The sequence below is a fragment of the Cryptotermes secundus genome, unplaced genomic scaffold (assembly GCF_002891405.2).
Source record: "Cryptotermes secundus unplaced genomic scaffold, Csec_1.0 scaffold689, whole genome shotgun sequence".
Classification (NCBI taxonomy): domain Eukaryota; kingdom Metazoa; phylum Arthropoda; class Insecta; order Blattodea; family Kalotermitidae; genus Cryptotermes; species Cryptotermes secundus.
Genome location: NW_019720574.1, coordinates 1300135 through 1321082, shown reverse-complemented (window position 1 = coordinate 1321082; position 20948 = coordinate 1300135). Strand labels below are relative to the sequence as shown.

Genomic DNA, 20948 nt, shown 5'->3' with positions numbered 1-20948 from the left:
CGACGCCTTGTAGCCCGCTAAAAGTTTACAAACATTTCTGATGACCATACTGCATCCATTTTACGGGCTGCAGTGTAAACCACTGAAATCTGTCAGCAAAGAGCTAGCGTCAACCTTTGCATTGCTCCTCACTACTTGCTTGACTTTCTTCAACCCTAAAGAAGCAGTCAGTAGGTTTCTCCGAAACGTCAATGAACTACCGCATACAACAAACAACACTACCTGGCATTACACCTAACAATATTGCATTTTTCTCATTTCAGTACGTTTTGTTGGTTGGTTGTGGTTGGTAACAATAAACTACGGTTACGATAGTTCTTCAATTAGAACACGTTCGAGAACTCGAGAATTCGAGGTAAATGTGTGAGGAAAACCAAGTAGTATTAAATCTTATATTTATGTAATTCTGCAGCATTTTCCATGGAAACGAATGCTTGTAATATATATGTGACTAGGTAACATTAATATAACTTTGCGTGCTTTGTGGCTCCATAATTATTTACGGCAAAAGCCAGTGTAAACTATTGTAACCAGCTTCGCTGTCACATCGGTAATCGTGGTCAATCAATTGCGAGTGACCATGGCTAACGTGGTTACCATGGTGCGTAGGAAGTAAATAGGTGATAATGTCGTAGATAACACCGTTTAACGGAATTAATTTTTATTATAATGCAATAAATATGCAGTCTGAAGATGCGAGGTATTTAAAAAGGTAAGTAGTACAGTGTTGATATGTAAGAGTTGTACGAAAAAAAAAAGTCAGAGAACGGATACAATTTTGGGGAGGGTCAGGTGAAACATACGCAGACGTTAACCCCCTAGAGAGAATTCTTGTTAAGTCTTTTAAATATGTTATGCACAGTTACGTAATGAGTAAAAGATGAATTTGTCCCTTTGCGTAATTAATTTAGCGTTATACCATGAAGACATGGGGGAGTGGAGGTATACCTCCCACATTCTTGACGTTCTTGACCTAACTAGATGGAGGTGAATGGTCAGCTCCACATCCTGGCCGCTTTACCCTAGAGGAAATCGACCCCCGGTGCCCATTGGATAGGAGTTACATAATGAGTACGACAATAAAATTTAACTTATTGTATATAAAATTTAAGGTGGTTAGCACCAAAAGTGTTGCAGTTTAAAGGTCACATTGTGTCAAAATATGATGATTCATTTCCGTTGACATTTCATTACAGCTACCTTAAGCGATTTTATATTTAGTATGTTATATGTAGGACACAGTATGGCAATATGCGTTCATTCATACATTGGTTCATTTGTCTATTTACCCAGTCGATTCATATTCAATTTATATTCGTTGGTAGAACCAACCAGACTATGCAACGTCACATCCTGGAAGATGTATTCTTTGTAGTAACCAGCATAAGAACCCAAAACCACACTAAGATATTGGATATTCCATAAATATTCTAATAAATTAAATTGACCCGGATGAAAGAAATATACAATTGAGACAGTTTCAAATATAATATTGTAACGTGTTTTGTTACTGAAACTTGTTGGTAATGTGTGTAAGTCCAATCCCACTTCTGACACCACTGCAACGTGTTTAGTTACTGAAGACGCCATTCGGATTGTTAATTGGTTTATTTAACAACCTACAAGTCGTAACTACATTTGATTATAACACTGTTGTAGGGTTTCACAATTTATAACCCTATTCGCAATAATCTCTTCACACTGTTGCGGGGTTTCACGCAGTATTTAGTAGATTGTGCATATTGTGACATGATTGTATTAATAAGCATCAGAAATCAATATGAGTAAAATCCTTAGTTATATACTTAATAAAATAGTAGCATTCTTTAATAAGAAGCTAGTTAGCTAGTTTAGAAGAGGCAGTTAATTTTCACTCTTCTCCCTCTTCCTTACTTGCTCAGCATACTCCTCAGACCTAAAGATGGAGACATTACTTTCCCCAAGAACATCAGCAAACTTCTGCCAGACTACACAGTGTCACATCCAAGGTGACTGTATTTTTCATTATCACAAGAAAATTCTTCATGTGCGTAAATACTGCATGAGAGGAATATAAACACTTTTTATAGAACTGTGGAAGCTGTTGCCTCTTATATTGTGTTGCTGCAAAATATGGCTATCAGACATCCATTGTAGCCAGTAATGTAATTTAATACAATAGAATCAAATATAATAATATTCATAAATGTCAGAAATTGATAAGACAGCAGGAAAAGTACTAAACCCAGTGCTTTTCTTCAGCCAGCACGCATGCCAGCAAGAATTTCCAAAATCTGCAATCTATCTATCTATCTATCTATCTTAATGAAGTCATGAGTCTGCCTGTGTATTGTGTGGTTCACTCTTTGTGTAAAACCAAGTTTAGTTTAGTTTAGTTTAGTTTATTGTAAAATTCCATCGATCCAATCTAGGCTACAGATACACCTGATGGATATAAAACCAGTCACAGACAAGTAACTAAACTACACATGCTATGAAAAAAGCATAGGTCAGATCAAACAATAAACCAAAGTGTTTATCTTCCTACTTTAACATTAAACATAACAACGTCTTAAATTTAATATTGTAAAAAAATCATCATACCAAAAGGTAGATGATAACATATTTATGCCAAAATAAAACACCTATGATACATAAAATCTTAAAAATTCACATTAAAATTAGTAATTACTATTAAAAAAATCATTCAGTGAATAAAAAGAATTCAATAGAAGGTAATTTTTAGAGTATTTTTAAATTGATTCTTATTAGTCTATTTTTTATGCAAGGAGGTAAGTGATTAAATGCCTTTATACCCATATAATAAATACCATTTTTATAGATAGACAACCTTGGTTGTGAGGGGTAAAAATTATTTTTACCTCTGGTGTTGACATCATATAACTCTGAATACAGCAAGAGGGTGCCAGAAAATATGTTTTGAGGAAAGAGGTCTGGCTAAGCATCTTATTGATGTCCTTTTCTCCATAATATTGAATGTGGAAGCAGTAAGAAAATTCATATTTCCCTTGTTATATCAGCATTTATTTGAATTCATTGAAAATAACATTTAAACAATTAAGTTATTGATTTGCTTCATCCTGGTCCATCACACTAGCAATATTACAAAAGGTTAATCAACTCCATCCAGTGTGACTGATAAAATGTTTCTTCTTTCTTTCCTTTTTAATTTTCATCCTACAAGGACAGATATAACAATAAATAATAACTCATGCTACCCCAAAGAAAAAGAATTAGCAGAATATAAAAACTGGACACACAGACTTCTCACATTACCCCTTAAGTAGCAAAAACAAAGAATTAAATACTGTTATCAGTATAGCACTAAATAATGGTTATAGGCAGGAAGACAATTTAATTTGTATAAGAAATTCAAACAGTGGAAAAATAATCTGGAAAACAAAGCTGAAAAAGAACAAAAATGGGTCACATTTACCTATACAGGAAATTATATATGAAAAGTCACAAAACTATTCAAAAACACCAACATAAAGATAGCCTTCAAAACAACTTGCACCATAGGTAAATTAGTAAATGAAAAGCTAGGAACAAACCCTTACAAACAAAGTGTGATATACAAAATAGCCTGCTAGAGCCGTCAAAAAGTATACATTGGCCAAACCGGTAGAAATCTAACAACAAGCTATAAAGAACACATAAAAAACATGATTTAACAAAGACAAACCAGCTTTTGCCCAACATACACTAAATAAACACCACCAGTATGGACATATGACAGTAATCATGGAAATGATTGAGCATGCTAAAAAAGGGAACATCATGAACATAAAAGAAAACTTTTACATATATCACTTTAATAAACTTAATAAATTGATAGAAGAACAAAAAATTACAAGGGACATTGATAACCAGTATAGTATGTTCAGCGTCATAATAAAACATCAGTACGTGCCCACACAAATTTCACAAGGCACAAGGGCTATAAATACGCAACTCACCACGTGGTAGAACAGTATAACAACACAGCGCTGCCCGAAGAACAGGTTGACACTAAAGGTAGGATAAAATAACAAAAGCTCGCATTTAAATAATAAAAAAAAAAATCAGGATTATGGGAATAGTACATTATACCCATAATGTATTTGCAGAGTCCTATTCATCAAATGATGGAACCACAAGACGGTAGACACTCAGCGTCCTTTAGAGAAAGAAAATATAAAGGACATGAACCAGATTGGTTCTAAAAATTTTAACAAAGTCTTTTTAAACTACACTTGCAAACAGACTAATTGTAATAATTTATAAACATTTTAATATATTCATGCACGTCACTGTAGTTGTTAAAGGATCAATTTTATATTCATGGCATTGTAATGATATTGTATGTATGTATTGATATTGACCAAACTCATTGTAATAGTAGTTTCTGCCCATATTGATATATCCTTCTGAAGATGGTCTCTAAGAGCGAAATATGTCAAGAATGAACTATTACAAAGGAAAGAAAGAAACATTTTATCAGTCACATTGGACAGAGGTGATTAACCTTTGGTACTTTATAGAATTATAAATGTTATTGCTTTTTACCAAAACAAAGTTCTCAGCCTTTTAAATTTGCCCATTTTCGAAAGAAAAGCTTCCTTACCACTGATGTAGTTCTGTTATAGAGATTTCAGAATTCAGATAATGGGTTAGTTTCTGGTTCCTCTTAGTTACTACTTCAGATTATTTTAATTTGGTTTTAATCACAGTGTTCATAAATAAATATGTGCAGTCAGAATTACTTGGTTCTAGAAAATAGAAAACACTGGGCGATGGAAAAAGTCCAAAAATCCAGTAATTCTGAGTGTTATACACCATTGTCAAAACCCTTTAGAGCCAAATATGTGCATAATTACAGTACTGTAGACAGACTTTTAGTGTACAATTCTAGGCTAAAACATGAATATCAAGATCAGTAGTGTTTTCTGTAATGAATCTTATAGAAAACTAGCATATTATTCAGTAATTATATCTAATCTTGATAATAGTTACCATTGGTTTTCCTCAGTCACATGAACCTGTTGCTCAGGATATTTATACTGCTAGGTACTTATCACTGTGAGAGCCTTAAATCTTGTCTGTTCAGTGACATACTAATTTGCATGAATTATCTTCATTGGTTGTATCCTGTTGTGTGTTTCAGATATATATATATAGGAATTGCAAACCTAGGATGTGGAAATGGTCCCTTTGAGAATAGATATATCAAGATACATATACAAAATTACACGAGTCACATAATCAAAATCACTTACATTAATTGATTAACATAAATACTAATATAAAGTAAAAAATACAGTTTTATTTAAATTACCTATATTAACTGAATTAAATACATTACAAATTTACACACTTATGACCAATTATGTTGATAATATTCATTCATGGAATAAAAAGAATGATGATATAAAAACTTCTTCAATGTAGATTTAAAACTTCTCTCATCAATAGCCAACATTTTTATTGTTTGAGGAAGATGATTAAAAACGTTAATACCTGATATGTACACACCTTTATTGTATTTTGTTAGGTTAACTGAAGGTAAATATAAATTATTGAGGGCTCTAGTTTTGTGTTTGTGAATCTCATTGTTAAAATTAAATAAATGTGCATTATTAATTGTGTATAATAGTAACGTATATATGTACTGAGAGTAGAACGTCATTATTTCCAAATTCATGTATAAATATAATAATTTGTTTCCATTTCATGTTAATAGTGAACGCATTCACACCCTGGGACTTATGCTTAATTAATCTGATTTTTAGATTGTATTTGGGAAATCCTTGAATCAGACGTCATGGGTTGCAGTAACTGTTTTTACTTCCTGCAGTTTTTGTTGGCCATTTTAGTTAGACATGTGCCTGCATCTGGTGAGTCCATGACTGCAGGATCCCGAAATTACACAGTTATATTTACAATTCTGTTCAGTTTTGACATAATTATGGTATAAGAAAACAGCAAACCTGAGTAGCACGGTAACTTACAGAGTCTTCTTTGAGCTATTGATGAATGTTCAGATGGTCAAGAGGTACTCTGCTTTGTAGAACCTGGATGTTCATCACCATGTTCCTGAAAGCTTGCCATTGGACCCATCCATGAGTCTTCTGATTTCAGTGCACATCATCTTACATACCATTTCTTCGAAGTTTGTTTTCGTATTATCCTTCCATTTATGCCATGATCTCTCAAGTTATCCCATGAATTGAGTCTGCTGTGTAATTGAAGATAAAAACTGCATGTCATTGTTGATGAAATGAGTGAGTAGAACAAACTGGGCAAGGGAGATAAACTGTTTCTATATGAGAGATCCCATTTATAGCATGGAAAGTGTTAACCTTTACAGAGCCTTGAGTAGTGTTACTCCTTCCTCTCCAGTCCATTTCTTCAAGTGTTAAAAGTGAAAACATTCTGTTGCTTTGTGAGGTTTGAGGTTCGTATGGTAATGTCTGTGAAGAATACTGTCTTCTTGGATGTGTCACTGTGTAGTCTAGCAAAATATGGAGGGAATATGTTCCTCCAAAATGCGGTAAACTTCTACCAGACAACACAGCAGAAGGCAATACTCTTTCACTCTGTTACTTCTTACCGTCACTAGATTAGCATAAAGTGAAACTATTGAAGCCTGATATGTAACTCCAGCTTTTATTTAATGTGTGATTGCTCTCTGTGTGCAGGAAAATAAGATCTCGTTCAATCGATGTTCACCCAACAGAGAAAGCCCTGGTTGTAAATTATGAGTTGGAGGCCCTTATCCTTGGAGACTTGGGTGATCCATTACTTGGTGACCGTAAGGTAAGAAAATTAAATAAATTGTATGGGATACGTTAATTCACGAACATTAATACTTTCCCTTCTTTCTCTACCCAGGGTAGAGAATAAGAGGAAAATGGAAGAAACGTGTCACACTCCAGATATCACTGTACTACAGCACATATTAAGTTTTCACTGGATGACTTCTAATGTTCTCCAACTACTGGCTTCCTGTGGCTATATTCTACTGACAGCTGCCTGAACTCAAGTTGTATGTTACAACCGATGGTCAGTCAGCCAGTCTGTCATGGAATAAGGCCCACATCTTTGGCTTATGACCAGATTTTTATTACTCTCAGACAGTTGAGAGTTTGTTGATGTGGTGCAGTCTCTCTGATGAGAGGACAGGTCTGTCATTTACAATTGCTGCTGGTCCTCACCAGCACAGTCATTCTTGGGTCCAAGCCCTGTGATACTTTTGACCGTATTTTACTGTCTCAGATTCTAGACTTTCCTTTTCATCGCCTTCTGCTACTTGTAGGGCTACGGTTGAGGTATTCGACATCACCTCCACATGGGACCAACTGCCTAAACTAAACTACAGTGAATCTTACATCCTCTCGGCACGGGCCACGCACAGAGAACACAGCTGTTCTATTGTTGCATGCATATCTGTTGGGATTCCCTTGTGTTCACTACCCAGCCAGTCCATTGGTGTGCAGGCTGCTGCCAAGCAATAGAAAACACTCTTCCTGTTGTTGCATGAGCGTATTTCGGGGGCATGGCCTAGAGATGGATGTCTTTCTATTGTTGCGTGCCCGTTGGTCGCTGGGTGTTTACCAAGTCATTGCCTAGCAATGCTTAGAGCAAATCCGTCACAATGTAAATAAAAATAAATATTAAGGTAACAGCAAACAGCTTGATAGTTCAAGAAAGAAATGCCTACAGACTTCTAGTGGAAAAAGGAGCTGCTTCAAAGACAAAGATGGGGGATGATGGAATAATATTAAAATAATTCTTAAAGAAATCACTTATAAAGCATTTACCTGAACTGGTTGAGTGTATGGTCTGACAGTACTTCTCCAGAAATTGTTCTTGAATGTGATACATTCACTGCTCTTATCATTTCTTTATGAGCCAAGTTATTTTTCTGATGAATGTACTTTCTTGTACAGGATTCAGAGTCATTTCATTAATGCCAGGAAATGTATATTGTTAAATATAATTACAGAATAAATTACATGCAGTCAATGAATCAAATGAAAGATGTGATCACATACCAGGATATATTTTCCTTTCAGGAAAAATATTTAAGCAGTTTTAATCTGTAACACATGTACATGTATGGTCTGGTAAATTTGAAATTGCTCAATGTGTGGGTAAATTTGAAGATTTCCTGTGTGCAGGATTGTCAGAAGATAATACGCTTGAAGAGTCTGAATGAAGATACAAATTGTGCAGCATTAGCAAAAGAGGTGGTAGGGAAATGCAGCCTCATACATCCAAGCAAAGTAGAAGAGGTACAGCAGCTAATTTACTATTTGCAGAACAGGAAGGATGCCACATCTGGTTCCAGTGGTGAGTATATTAGGTAGATGTGCTGAAGTTTGTACTGGGATTGCAGATACCATTTTCTTTTCCATGTTTTGTGAAATGTTAGGAGAACCACAGAAGACATAACAAGGGAAAAAAGTTGCTAATGTTAAAGTAATGTAAAATCAGGAACTAAATATGATTTGAGGATGAATAGGTGGATATCTTTTATTGTAATTATAAGAATTGCATATGGATAAATTTATATGTATTCCATGGATCCGGTTTACTTAGGATGCACTACAAGTCAGTGTACAAATGAACACAATATGCAGGTTGTAGAACAAGCACAAGACACATGATGAACATAATTTTATATAAACAAGAAATTCCACAATAATTATCACAGTTTAATGTGCAGTGAGCAGACTGCTGTTAATAATGTAAGGTTACAAATTTTGGTAACAGTAAAAGGTGTGTGATGAAAGGAATTCTTGTAATACCCGTTCAAATCATTTGTAAACTGGCTCCTATTTTTTTCTGAGATCTTTGTTGTGCAGTGCATTCCCCAGTTGTCCTGTGGAAGTCATGTTTATGCCTAGTGTTCACTTTTCAAATCTCTGAATTTTATTGAAAAATTTTATATTTTTCATTCATAAAGGTTGTTAGAATGGTAATGAACCTACAGGTTCCATAAAATGCTAGGAAGTTCTTGAGTAACTGCAGATTTGGCTTCTCCTCAAGAAGGGCTCAGCTCCATAAGTATGTAAGAAGGTTGTTAAAACAAATATATACATAGAGACAAAAATTACTATGCAAAATCTCTAGAACATAGACCAATGACAGATGTTAAATTACATAGAAGTGTTATTTAAAAGTTCCAGCCATGGAACAAAGTGATTCATCCCGACCCAGTTCATCATGTTCGGGTACAGACAGCCCATCTTCTTCTACTGTCGCAGCTGAGAAAGCTAACATTAACAATATTGAAGGCTACGTGGAACTTCTGTATGAGAATATCCCCGAGAAAGTTGCAGGCTCTGCTCTGATCCTACAGCTGGCCAGGAATCCAGACAACCTTGAAGAATTAGGAAGTAATGGTATTGTGTGTAATACAGTTTATATTCTTGCTGTTTCAGTGTACAGCCAGAAGGATTGAATTTTGTGTTCCATAAATTGTTCATATTTTTTATTGAAGAGCTAATGGTAAAGTGAGAGACCTCAGACTGTAACACAAATTGAGATTGATTCCAATATGTGTAGAAAACTTCAAATTTCTTAAAGTTTGAAATATGTTGCACAATCTTTGTTAAATTTTTGGTGGTATGAAAACTATATGGTACAAATAATTAATTCTGAACCCTATATGAATTCATTATCTGTCACATCACTGAACTCTTGATGGCAGATATCCATGAAATTCATGATTAGTTTACTGATATTTCCATTAAAGTGGGTCTTTCTGTGCAGTCATATTTATTGTCTTGACATTAATCAAAGTGTATCTCTTTCACATCGTCATTGCTTCGTGATTTTGCCACTGTTCACATTCATCTGTAAACCTGTAATAGCAGCCACGCCTTATACTAGAATATCATTTGTCATGCAGCATCTGATAGCATAGTTGGTTGAGGTCATGGGATCAAATCCCGATGAGGTGGATTTTTTTTTTTTTCATTTTACCTAATCCTTCCAGCCACACTATGGCCCTGGGGTCGACTCAGCCTCTAACAGAAATGAGTATCAGGAATATTCTTGGAATATTCATGGGGGTAAAGGGTGGCTATCTTACGCAGTAACTTCCTTCTAAAAGAAGTTATTGAAGGAAAGATAGAGGGGCGGATAGAAGTGACCAGAAGACGAGAAAGAAGACGTAAGAAGATGCTGGATGACCTTGGGGACAGAAGAGGATATTCTCATTTGAAGGAGAAAGCTCTAGATCGCATTAAGTGGAGGAACTGTTTTGGAAGAGACTGTGGACCTGTCGTCTGACAGATTACTGATGAGTGAATGAATGAATGAATGAAAGAGTGACTGGCGCATAAGGCTGACAACCTTATCATCATCCATGAGCCAATTGTCTAGAAAATGTGGGAACCTCAACATCTCACAACCCTATGGTCCTCCACAGCCTGTTACAGGGATACCTTTACTTACTTACCATCTGATGCATTTGCAGTGTTTCTGTCTCCAGGTTTCCCAGTCATTGTCATAATTTAATGTTAACTTAGTGCTCACTGCAGTATATTTACCCACTTCAAAACCTTTCATGCCATGCACTTTTCTGGTGTCTGTCACAGTCACATGCTTAACAGCAGCTGAACAGTTTCTGTAATTGTGTACAGGGAATGTTCATCTCTTGACATGCACTTGCAGCCATAATGTTGCTGTGTTTGCTTCTGTCCCAGGACATTATGAAGCTACCATTATTTTTTCCTCTATCCTCTTCTAGCTGCTGTAGCACAGTGTATAGTTCAGGTATGTGCCACTGCTTCATTGGGTTATACACTGCAGGTAAATATTTTTCAGATGCTGTGTTGAGTGCCTTGTCACGAGTGCTACGAGAAGACTGGAAGAAGAGTATTGAACTGAGCACAAATATTGTGTACATCTTTTTCTGCTTCTCTACTTATAGTCAGTTTCACCATGTTATACTTCAATATAAGGTGAGATTGATGTAATATAGGGAGCTGGGATGGTGTAGTTGGCATAGCAACTGGCTATGGGATGGATAAGTAAGGGTTGGCATTCAAGTCCCAGTAGGGTCAAGAAATTTTTCCTCTCTGTGCCGTCCAGACTGGCTCTGGGGTCCACCCAACCTCCTATCCAGTGGGCACCATGGGCTTCTGGGGGTAAAGCAGCTGGGATGTGAAGCTGACCACTCACCTCCAACTAGTGCCAAGGTCAAGAAAATTTTAATCTATACATCCACTCCCCCACATTCCTTCATGGCACCGTGCTTAATTAGTTAAGCACAGAGACAGCTTTACCTTACCTTAAATATAATATATTTATTTGAACACAGGGTGCCATGGAATGAAGCAGATGGGTTGCCACATAGAGAGGTGTATGAAAGTACAGCCTGAAGTTCTATTTTCCGACCATCAGTTAAAGTATAGCTAACATATAAAAACACTATACCATAGCTCAGACAGTCACTGGCTGACAGAAGCCCAATTTCAATCCCAGGATAGTCTGTAACCACATTAACTGCGCCGCGCGTTGGAAGTCACTTCTCTGTAACCGCACTTCCCCCTCCCTCACCTTATACACTTGCTTCGCTCCACTATGGGGTTGGACTAAGGTGTACGCAGCTGCTCACAATATGTCGTCTAACAACGACTTCGAAGAATTGGGCACCAGCTCACGTTGGTGAACACATGATCTTTCTGAGGGTCGTTAAAATGGGGCTCCAACAACAGAGTCCACAAACCAAAACAACAGTATCACAAACACTTCAACGCATTATTATGATTCTTCACAATTTTACATGATTAACTATATTTGTGAGTCAGTATAGCCCTTTGTTGGCGGGGAGACTCTAAATACACGTCTTACATGTTTTGAAACTGGAACGCGTCTGTCTGACATAAAGGCTTGTATATTACATCAAGCGACTGCTAGGATGATGTCATGCATAGTGACTAGCAGTCCTGATTGGCTGTGGGTTCTCGGGGAAGTCCAGATTTAACTACTTGTGAAGCTTACATCACACATTCCCGAGCAAATGGGGAACCCCTAAATTATGAAACTCCAAATCATGCCACATTGCGTCATCTTCCACTCAATGTAGTCTATAGCGTAACATAATGCATAATGATATATTCTACGTAACAAATTAAAAAATTAATCAAACCATAAAAAATACTAAAATTTCTATTAAATGATGTTTACATATACATAAATACAGTGAAGTAGACTACTAGTAGTAGTAATCAGTTACAATTCTATTTGGGATTTGTGGTAGACAAACTGGCACTTGGACAGGTTTTTCTCCAAGCACTTTGGTTTCTTCCTGCTAATCATAATCCCACCAAATGTCCATATTCTTCTGTCTTGAGGAGCTGTTAAAGTAAACCCATTTGAAATTGCAGTACCGAAGTACTCAGTCTCACCCTACTCGTAAAATAGAAAAAAGTAGCATATCTGCTACCAAGCTCCTTAATATAGGACCACATGAAAATCTTGTTCTGCTTGCGTGAGGAGTTAAGTATTTTTTGGGATTCTGTTGTTCTGTGATACTTTCCGAACTTTAGAAGTTATCTGGCATCAAGTAAGAGATGGAAGTGTGGTATGTACAGTGAATTGGCAGGTTATGGCAGAACTGTGAACATCAAGAAAGCTGGTCCTTCGCTTGAATTCAAACAGAATGTTCCCGAACAGACAGCTCAGAGTTGTATTTTGGGTTCTCATTATGGTTACTGTGAAAATTTCTTCTGGGTTGTAATGCTGTATAATTCAGAGAGAGTTTGACATTCTGGAGGAACTTATTGCCTCCTCCTTCAAGGACAAAGATTAAGCCAAGCAAGACAGCAGAAGCAGGTGCCAACCTGAACTGCCTCCTACTGGCTTCGTGCTCATTCTCCAACCCTGAAGGTGGAGGTGACATGTTCTTCTGAAACATGTGTTGACTTTCAACAGACTACACAGCATTATAGCCCAGAAGATCAGACTCTTCATAACCATCGATGTGAGGACCTCAAATCCTTCGTCCAGAAACTCTGGTGCAATACTTGTCCATCATTCCAATAGCCTTGGCCATTGTACTTATTGGCAAGTGTGTGGTGTTGTTAATGTCTTCAGATGTTCTTTGTTAGGTTTATGGTAGGTAGTACAAAACTGACGTTAATGTTACATTTATATGCATATTAAATGTGTCCAGCCAGGATTGTGGCATGCAGTAGTGTAGTCGGTTGGGCACTATGCTATGAGCCGGAAGGTCACAGGTTCGATTCCTGATGAGGTTATTGGATTTTTTTTTTTTTTTCAATTTGCCCAATCCTTCCAGCCTCATTATGTCCCTGGGGTCGACTCGGCCTGTAACAGAAATGAGTACCAGGAATCTTCCTGGGGGAGAAAGAGTGACCACAGTGTACGTCTGACAACCTTACTGCCATCTCTGAACTGTCTGTCTATAGAAAATGTTTGAGCCTTGACATCTCACAACCCTATGGGCCTCCATGGCCTATTACAGGGATAGCATTTTCTTTTACCAGCAGGATTACATTATTTGTTAGCTCTGTTGGATACAGAGTTTATTACTGTATGCGGTGCATCAGAGTATGCTTTCCCAATTTTGTCTCTTATGATAGCATTATCTTCAGAGCTAGGCAGTTGCAGACCTACTGTTCTGCTGCCCACTGATGTCAAGTTAACTACTGAATTGTAACGGTTGGTGTTACTTATAGGTTGGCTCACTCTGCATGGAAGTAATAGACTATGAATTACGTCGATATGACCAGTGGAAAGATGATCTTGAGATTCGTCGTCGTAAATGTGAAAGTGGTAATGTTCCAAGTCAAGCACAAACCCAGGTACATGGGCCCATGTCTGCTGACTTACGCCGAAGAGTCAGTGATGGTCTCAATAGTCATAGTACAGAAATATCCTCAGAACTTCGGAGAACAGTATCTCACATTCCTATAGCCTCTGGAGATAATCGTAGGAGAACAGTAGATGGTGTACACAGTGCAGGGGAGAACTGGGAGTCCAGAAGAAGACAGCTTGAGGGAATAAGCAATCCCCCAACCAATCCAGTCACTGCTGTTGTTGATCCTAAAGAAGAACTGAAAAGATTGAAAGAAGATTTTGAGAAGATGAAACGCAAGTTTCAAAATTTCATCAAGAAACAAGATCAGTTGCTGAGAGGTAATTGGATTTGTTATTCATTGCTGTGCATTCTTGGTTTTATAATTTGAAGGTGCATATTGAGAGGAGTTCGCTATGTAAAAATAATCTGTTCAAAAACAGTTTCATGCCAGATTATAAGAAGGGACAAAATAAAGAATGATATCCGATGATAAATTTAAGTGAAGAAGTCCATAGTTGGTTGGTTGTTTGGGGGTTAGTATCATAAAGTTTGAGCTGTCGGTAATCTTTTGACAAGTATGACCATACCACTCCATTCTTGGCAGAAGTGCTGCACATTTTCCACTTTCCAAGTAGTGTAGAATGCCCTGCAGAGTCAGATGTACTTCACACAGTAGGAAGATATCTGTGTTTTTTCCACTTTCTGTAGGCCATAGAATGTGAATACTCTGCAAATCTATACACCACTGTGGAACAGAAGCTTCTGAATCTTATCATGAAAAAGAACATTTTTTTCACTTTGTAAAGTTTGCTGTTGAAAAACTTAACACACTTTTTAGCATATTTTGTTCTTGCACAATGGAGTGCTGCTTTATCTCTGAGCATCATCATAGAGTTGCTTAAAATAGGCGTGTTCATGATCAGCACAATCACGAAGCTTGAACAACTTAAACATTTTCCTCTTCCAATTTCTGTCCATGTTCAGAAGTCTTCCAGACAGGTGAGGCCTCATTATCATTGCAGAAATTTCAGTCTTCATTAGTTTCCAATGTCTGTAGTGTTGTCAGTCAGACTTTGTGTCTCTTTGATGCCCCAAGGAACCTTTGAGCATTTTAAACCAGACTTGACTTTATTTCAGTCAATATAATATTTGGTCTCTGAGTGAAACTTCATGTTCCCCTTGGTGTCAGAGTGAAACTTTATGTGCCTTCTTTCGGTCGTGACTTAACTTTAATGTCAAACTATATATCATAAACATGACAATATTTAAACAAAGCATATATTCAATGCACAGAAATGATTATATAAAAGAAACTCATTAAAGACGTGTTCTAAGCATGTTTGCCTATATATATGACACCTCCTGGTGGTACATTCACCCCCATTTCAGAAACACTATTTTAGATTCTTATTTTTGTACACTTGTTAATGGTGCACATTTTGAAAACAATCTGCATGCCTCTCTGGTCATGTCCCTCAAAAGCATTAATCATTTTGATAGCAGCTGTTATTAAGTTATGGACAAATGTAGCATTTTCTTGCCTCATTCCAGTATCTTTCTACTTGCTGCTGAACATTGCGGAAGATACTCGCGTTGAGGATAAAATGAGGAAAAAGAATATAACTGGAATGCTAACAAAAACACTAGACAGAGATAATGCTGACCTCTTAATCTTGGTTGTCACATTTCTGAAGAAGCTGTCCCTTTTCAAAGAGAATGTGGATGACATGGTAAGTTTCCATATAAACTTGAGATACCGGAGCTCTTTCAGATTAGCTGTAATATCATTACATTTACTCTGTTGCGCTGGACCATTTATGAACTGTCTGCCTATCAGAATAGGAGTTAATTTCATGAAAGGGAAATATTGAATATTCTGTCTTCCTTAAGCAGGAGTTTACAGAACATGGTCTAATTAGTAGAAGAATCAGTGTGGAAAAATTCATCTTGGTCTGTATAGGATGTAACTGCAGAAATCAAAGTAAATGTGTGTGCGTGCCTCCATCTTGGCCTTCCCTCCTGTCCTCTGTTTTTAATGTTTGCTGCAGAGATTTACAATTACGTGTACCATGTTCATTGATCTGCATGTTAGAACTCAAGAACCACTGGAACAGATTTACATGAAGCTTGATGTTGGGGAGTTTTACTAAAATTTGGTGACAAATTTCAATTTTGTTAAAAATCAGACAGCAAACTTGCATATTACATGAAGGCCTGATGTGTTTCTTCACATATTTTGAACTAGTTGCTAAATATTACGAGTGCAAATTAAAAAGTCTTTGCCCCTATTTCTTTTTTGAGCCACGATAATACACATACAGGGAAATCAAAATACAGGCAGTGTTCTAAGTACCTTTGACTGTTTTTCCACATAGTCACCACCCCGGTTCAGGCATTTGTCCTATTGCACCACTAGTTTGGAGATGCTGCTGTTGTAGAATTCGGCCAGTTGAGTGCGGAACCACTGCCGGACAGCGGTTTTTGCGTCACCGTTGGAAATGAACCTCTGGCCTGCCAGGAACTTCTTCAGTGTACCGAACACATAATCACTGGGGACAAGGTGTGGACTATACAGTGCATGCTCTATAATCTCCCATCCAAATGACTGCAGTCAGGCAGCGGTCCTGTTTGCCACATGAAGCCTGGTGTTGTCATGGAGGAGAACCACATCATCCACAAGAATTCCCAGGCGCTTTTTCCTGATGGCAGCTCACAGACATGCGACTGTGCCACAACAGCTGTCCGCGTTGACAGTGGCACCTCGTGGCATGAAATCCAGCAGGAGTGGTCCTCGGCAATCCCAGAAGACCATGACCATCAACTTCCCGACAGATGGCGTTCTGCAGAATTTCTTCATGAAAGGCAAACTGGGATGTTTCCACACCATGCTCTGGTGCTTGGGTCCTGGAGTGAAATGCAATACCCACATTTCATCTCTGGTGACAATGAGATCCAGAAACTTTTCACCCTCCTTGGAGTAACACTGCAAATGTCGCAGTGATGTCATCATTCTCTTGGCCTTGTTCAGATCATCCAACAGCTTAGGTACCCACCAACATGAAGCCTTGTGATACCCCAAGGAATCATGAACAACATCGTAAACTGCCATATGAAATGCCAGGCTCCTTGGAAATGACTTTCAGATGCACACGCTGATCTGTTCTCACCATTGCATCCACGTGGGCAGTGTTGTCCGGTGTGAGCGAGGTGCGAGGCCACCCCGACCTCTCATTGTCATTAAGATCTTCCTGGCCATTAGTAAACTCACAACACCAGCACCGCACACTTCTCAAAGTGAGACATTTGTCCCCATATGTCCGCTGCATTTTCCTGTGGATCTTGATGGATGTTCATCCCTTGCTCCATAGAAAACAAATAATACTTCACTGCTCATACAACGTGGACGTGTTATGCACACCAGCCATCTTCGCCGACTGACAGCGGCGCAGTCCCGTGGAGCAACCGAGAGTTAATGCTGGGCCGGTCCAAGCATACCCAGTTGCATCAAATGTATAACCCGGTTACTCAATCACACTAATATTTTGGCTGAAAAAAATAGGGGTAAAGACTTTTTGATTTGCCTTTGTATATAAGGAGAAGTGTTAGATGCATATTGAAGCAGTCTTATTCCCAGTGCATTTTTTTTCCGTGAGTCTGTACTTTCTTAGATAGCCAAATGGAAGGAAATGTGCCAGAATTGTTACGCAGTTACGCATTTCTGTACTTATTCATATGTGTATAGTCAGTAGTCCATACAGTTGAAAGAATTTCAGTTTGCATGTGTTGTACAACCAGAATAAAATGCTGTTACGTGTGTGGGGTGTGCATGACTTATAGATGCGTTTTAGACTGAATGATTGGATTTATTGACACCTTATACACTCCACTTGCAACTACAGGAAAATACAGCACTATTGCTGTTTCCTCACTTTACAGTTCACTCTTACACCCACTAGTGTCTTCGGTCTTCACTAATCGTACCCTGGCAGCAGATTCATAACTGTCTGGCACTTCAGGTCACACATGAAGTCTTCTTTGCACAGCCTAATTCCTTTCTTGTCTTTATTCTCAATCATCTTTGACTGCCAACTCAATTCTCTGCTACAACTGCCAATTCTGGAACTCGACTCAATTCTATTTCTGGCTGTATGAGATCCTCATTATGTAGCCTCGGGGTGGACCCACAGAAAACACCACTTCTCTGTTGTTGTTTGTTGCTTCACTGCTGCAGAGATGTGTTTACCACACAGTTGCATAGCAGTGAGCGCAGCACAGACCCACAGAGAATGCCACTTGCAACACCCCTCTTCTGTTGTTGCATGATGTCACAGCATACATGACATGTTCCTCTGCTGCATTTGTAGGGGCCATTACCCAGCAACAGCTGTTTCTCTACCTCCACAGTTCTCGCTTTGAGCAAATACACCACAAAATTGCTTAAATTCTGAAATTTCTTTTTGCACATAAACATGTTAATAAACACAGTAGTCAGTCAGTCAAGAAACTTAATGTTCTCACTGACCATGGGACCTCATCAGTATGTTATCAGAAGCCCAGTAAGTGCCTTTGTTAACCTTCTAGTTTATGATACCGTATGTTTCAGTCGGACCTGAATGTGGTTGAGAAGCTCCCAAGGATCTTGATGATGAACAACTCTGACTTGATTCATATGACCCTGAAACTTCTGTTAAACCTGTCATTCACCCTTCTCCTACGAGAGAGAATGGTACGCATTGGATTCTTGCCAAAGCTTGTCAGTCTTCTAAGTAAGTACACAGTATGCTGACATTTTCTTCATCCAATTTTGTTTATTTTTTACCGTGATGCATGACAGTGTTCAAATGAACTTTGTACGGTATTCTGACTTTTCTGCTTTCAGATGAGCAGCGCCATGAATCCGTTGTACTGAAAATTCTGTATCATCTAAGCATGGATGACAGGTGCAAGTCAATGTTCACCTACACCGATTGTGTTCCTATGGTAAGTTTGGGTCAACAAAGTCAATAAAATAGAGGAAACAAAGGCTGCAAATGGAATTTGTCCAGGTTGGCTCTTTCTGCAATAGAATAAATAAATTAGTTCATGAGATGTAAGATTTTAGGCTTTCACGGCGGTGACTATGAAGAAAGCAGTCTTCTGGGATTTGGCACCGTGTATAAGTGGTGTTAACACCACTTATACACACACTTCATGAGATGTTACCCTATAGCTTAGCTTCAAGTCAGGTAGAGCATATGAGAACTGCGATTCTGTTTTTTTGCAATAATGGCAGCAAAATGAAAGTGGATACTGGTGTATATGAATTAATCAGTACAGTTATTTATTCACTCAATCTACTTTTTCTGTTCATTTAAAAACGAATCTTTTTTTATTGGTAGTGGTGTGGGACTAAGTCCCTTGTACTGCAGCCACTTCTGGTCTATTGTACCAGCCCCAGATGATAGGTGAGGGTGATTGTGGAGCAATTGGTGAAATGAAGATTGGCAGGGGAAACCGAAGTACTCGGAGAAAACCTACCCCAGCGCCACTTTGTCCACCACAAATCCCACTTGACCAGACCCGGGATCAAACCCGGGCCGCCACGGTGGGAAGGCAGCGACTAACCACTTGAGCTATGCTTATATTGTTATTTGCTTGATGTATTGTTTTAGGTTTCAATTAATAGAGCTTTGAAAGTGATATTTGACAATAAAATATAAATCCATATGAGTTCATACCTAAGATGCCTCCAGGCCTTCCTCTCTCCAAATGGAAGAGTGAAGAGTCAAGCACTCCATCTTGGGTGTTGATGTACCTAGATATCAATATTCTGAAATGCAGTCTATGATTATTGAAAATATTAATTTGTTCAAAAGATCTATGGAATGTTGCAGGCAATGAAGATGCTGCTGGAGGGTCCTGAAGATGATGTGAATTTGGAATTGGTAGCACTGTGTATCAATCTTGCAATCAACAAGCGCAATGCACAGATTATGGTGGAAGACAATAGATTGGGGTGTCTTATGGCTCGAGCATTCCGTAATCAGGACTCTCTGATCATGAAGATGATTCGCAATATTGCCATGCATGAGGGTACCAAGCAGAATTTTGTTGTAAGTTTAAAATTCCATAATGCACATAGTTGTTTAAATGTGAATTGGCTGTGTGAAGCAGTATTATCTGGTATTTTTGTTTACAGATATAAATAAACTTTTATTATATTATATTTGCGCACTGTTAAAAGTGCTTTACAGTAACCTTATAAACATTGATTAGGTTAAACGTCAGTGACATGTACAGTTTTTAAGAATGAATCAGTAGATATTTGACAAAACTAACGTTAAGTAACATGTTGACCTTTTTACTGTATTAAAATGAATTCACTGGTAAACAATATTTGATAGAAGAAAGCAATCTTCTGTGATGTAGTGCCGTGTAGATATTGTGTTAACCGAAGTTTTTAAGGAATGTATCGCCTCCATCTTCGGGGTAGAAGAAAAAAGAAGAAAATCTGCGAGAGAGGAACCAGCATGAGCAGGTGCTAACAGACTGATTTCGAGTTGAATAGACCCAGCTGTATAAGAGCAGGAAGAGAGGGAAGAGAGGCTACATGGGAAATCAGTAGAGAGGAGAAGGGAAGGGTCTGGGGAGGTGGGCCAGCAGGTAGCAGGCCAGAGCAGGTATAGAATATTGTGTCAGGGGGAGAAAGGCAAGGTTAATTGGAGGGCATTAACCCTGTAGTTTGGGGGCTGCAATGCAAATCGGGCATGGACCTGCATGGCTTTGTGGATCTGGCATCATATCCCAGAGGTTTCTTGAGGGAACAGATGAGAGGCTTCCCTGTCTCAGCAAGTCATGGAAGCCTCTCATCTGTTCCCTCAAGAAACCTCCGTGACATAATACCAGATCCACAAGGCCATGCAGGTCCATGCCTGTCTCAAATTGCAGCCCTGAAGCTGCAGGGTTAATGCCCTCTAATTAACCTTGCTTTTCTCCCACCCCCTGGCACAATATTCTGTGCCTGCTCTGGGTTGCTACCTGGTGGCCACCTTCCCAGACCCTTCCCCTCTCCTCTCTACTGATTTCCCATGTAGCCCCTCTTCCTGCTCTTAGACAGCTGGGTCTGTTCGACTCAACATTAGTCTGTTAG

General features: G+C 38.3%; 1 protein-coding gene across 2 annotated transcripts in view; it reads left to right on the top strand.

Moving 5' to 3' along the window:
- The first annotated feature begins 368 nt into the window (after positions 1 to 368).
- The window catches only part of LOC111869539 (kinesin-associated protein 3), a 34211-nt gene continuing 13631 nt past the window's right edge, over positions 369 to 20948 (top strand). Inside the window, exons 1-10 of one of the 2 annotated variants that reach the window (XM_023861165.2) lie at positions 369 to 712; positions 6681 to 6798; positions 8163 to 8334; positions 9168 to 9383; positions 10819 to 10955; positions 13698 to 14157; positions 15371 to 15549; positions 18423 to 18585; positions 18699 to 18799; positions 19693 to 19911. In XM_023861165.2, coding sequence (XP_023716933.1) covers positions 681 to 712; positions 6681 to 6798; positions 8163 to 8334; positions 9168 to 9383; positions 10819 to 10955; positions 13698 to 14157; positions 15371 to 15549; positions 18423 to 18585; positions 18699 to 18799; positions 19693 to 19911 — 1797 coding nt within the window. In that variant the 5' untranslated portion in view covers positions 369 to 680. Of the gene's footprint in view, positions 713 to 6680; positions 6799 to 8162; positions 8335 to 9167; positions 9390 to 10818; positions 10956 to 13697; positions 14158 to 15370; positions 15550 to 18422; positions 18586 to 18698; positions 18800 to 19692; positions 19912 to 20948 lie in introns of both variants that reach the window. The other variant, XM_023861157.2, reaches the window with a different exon arrangement.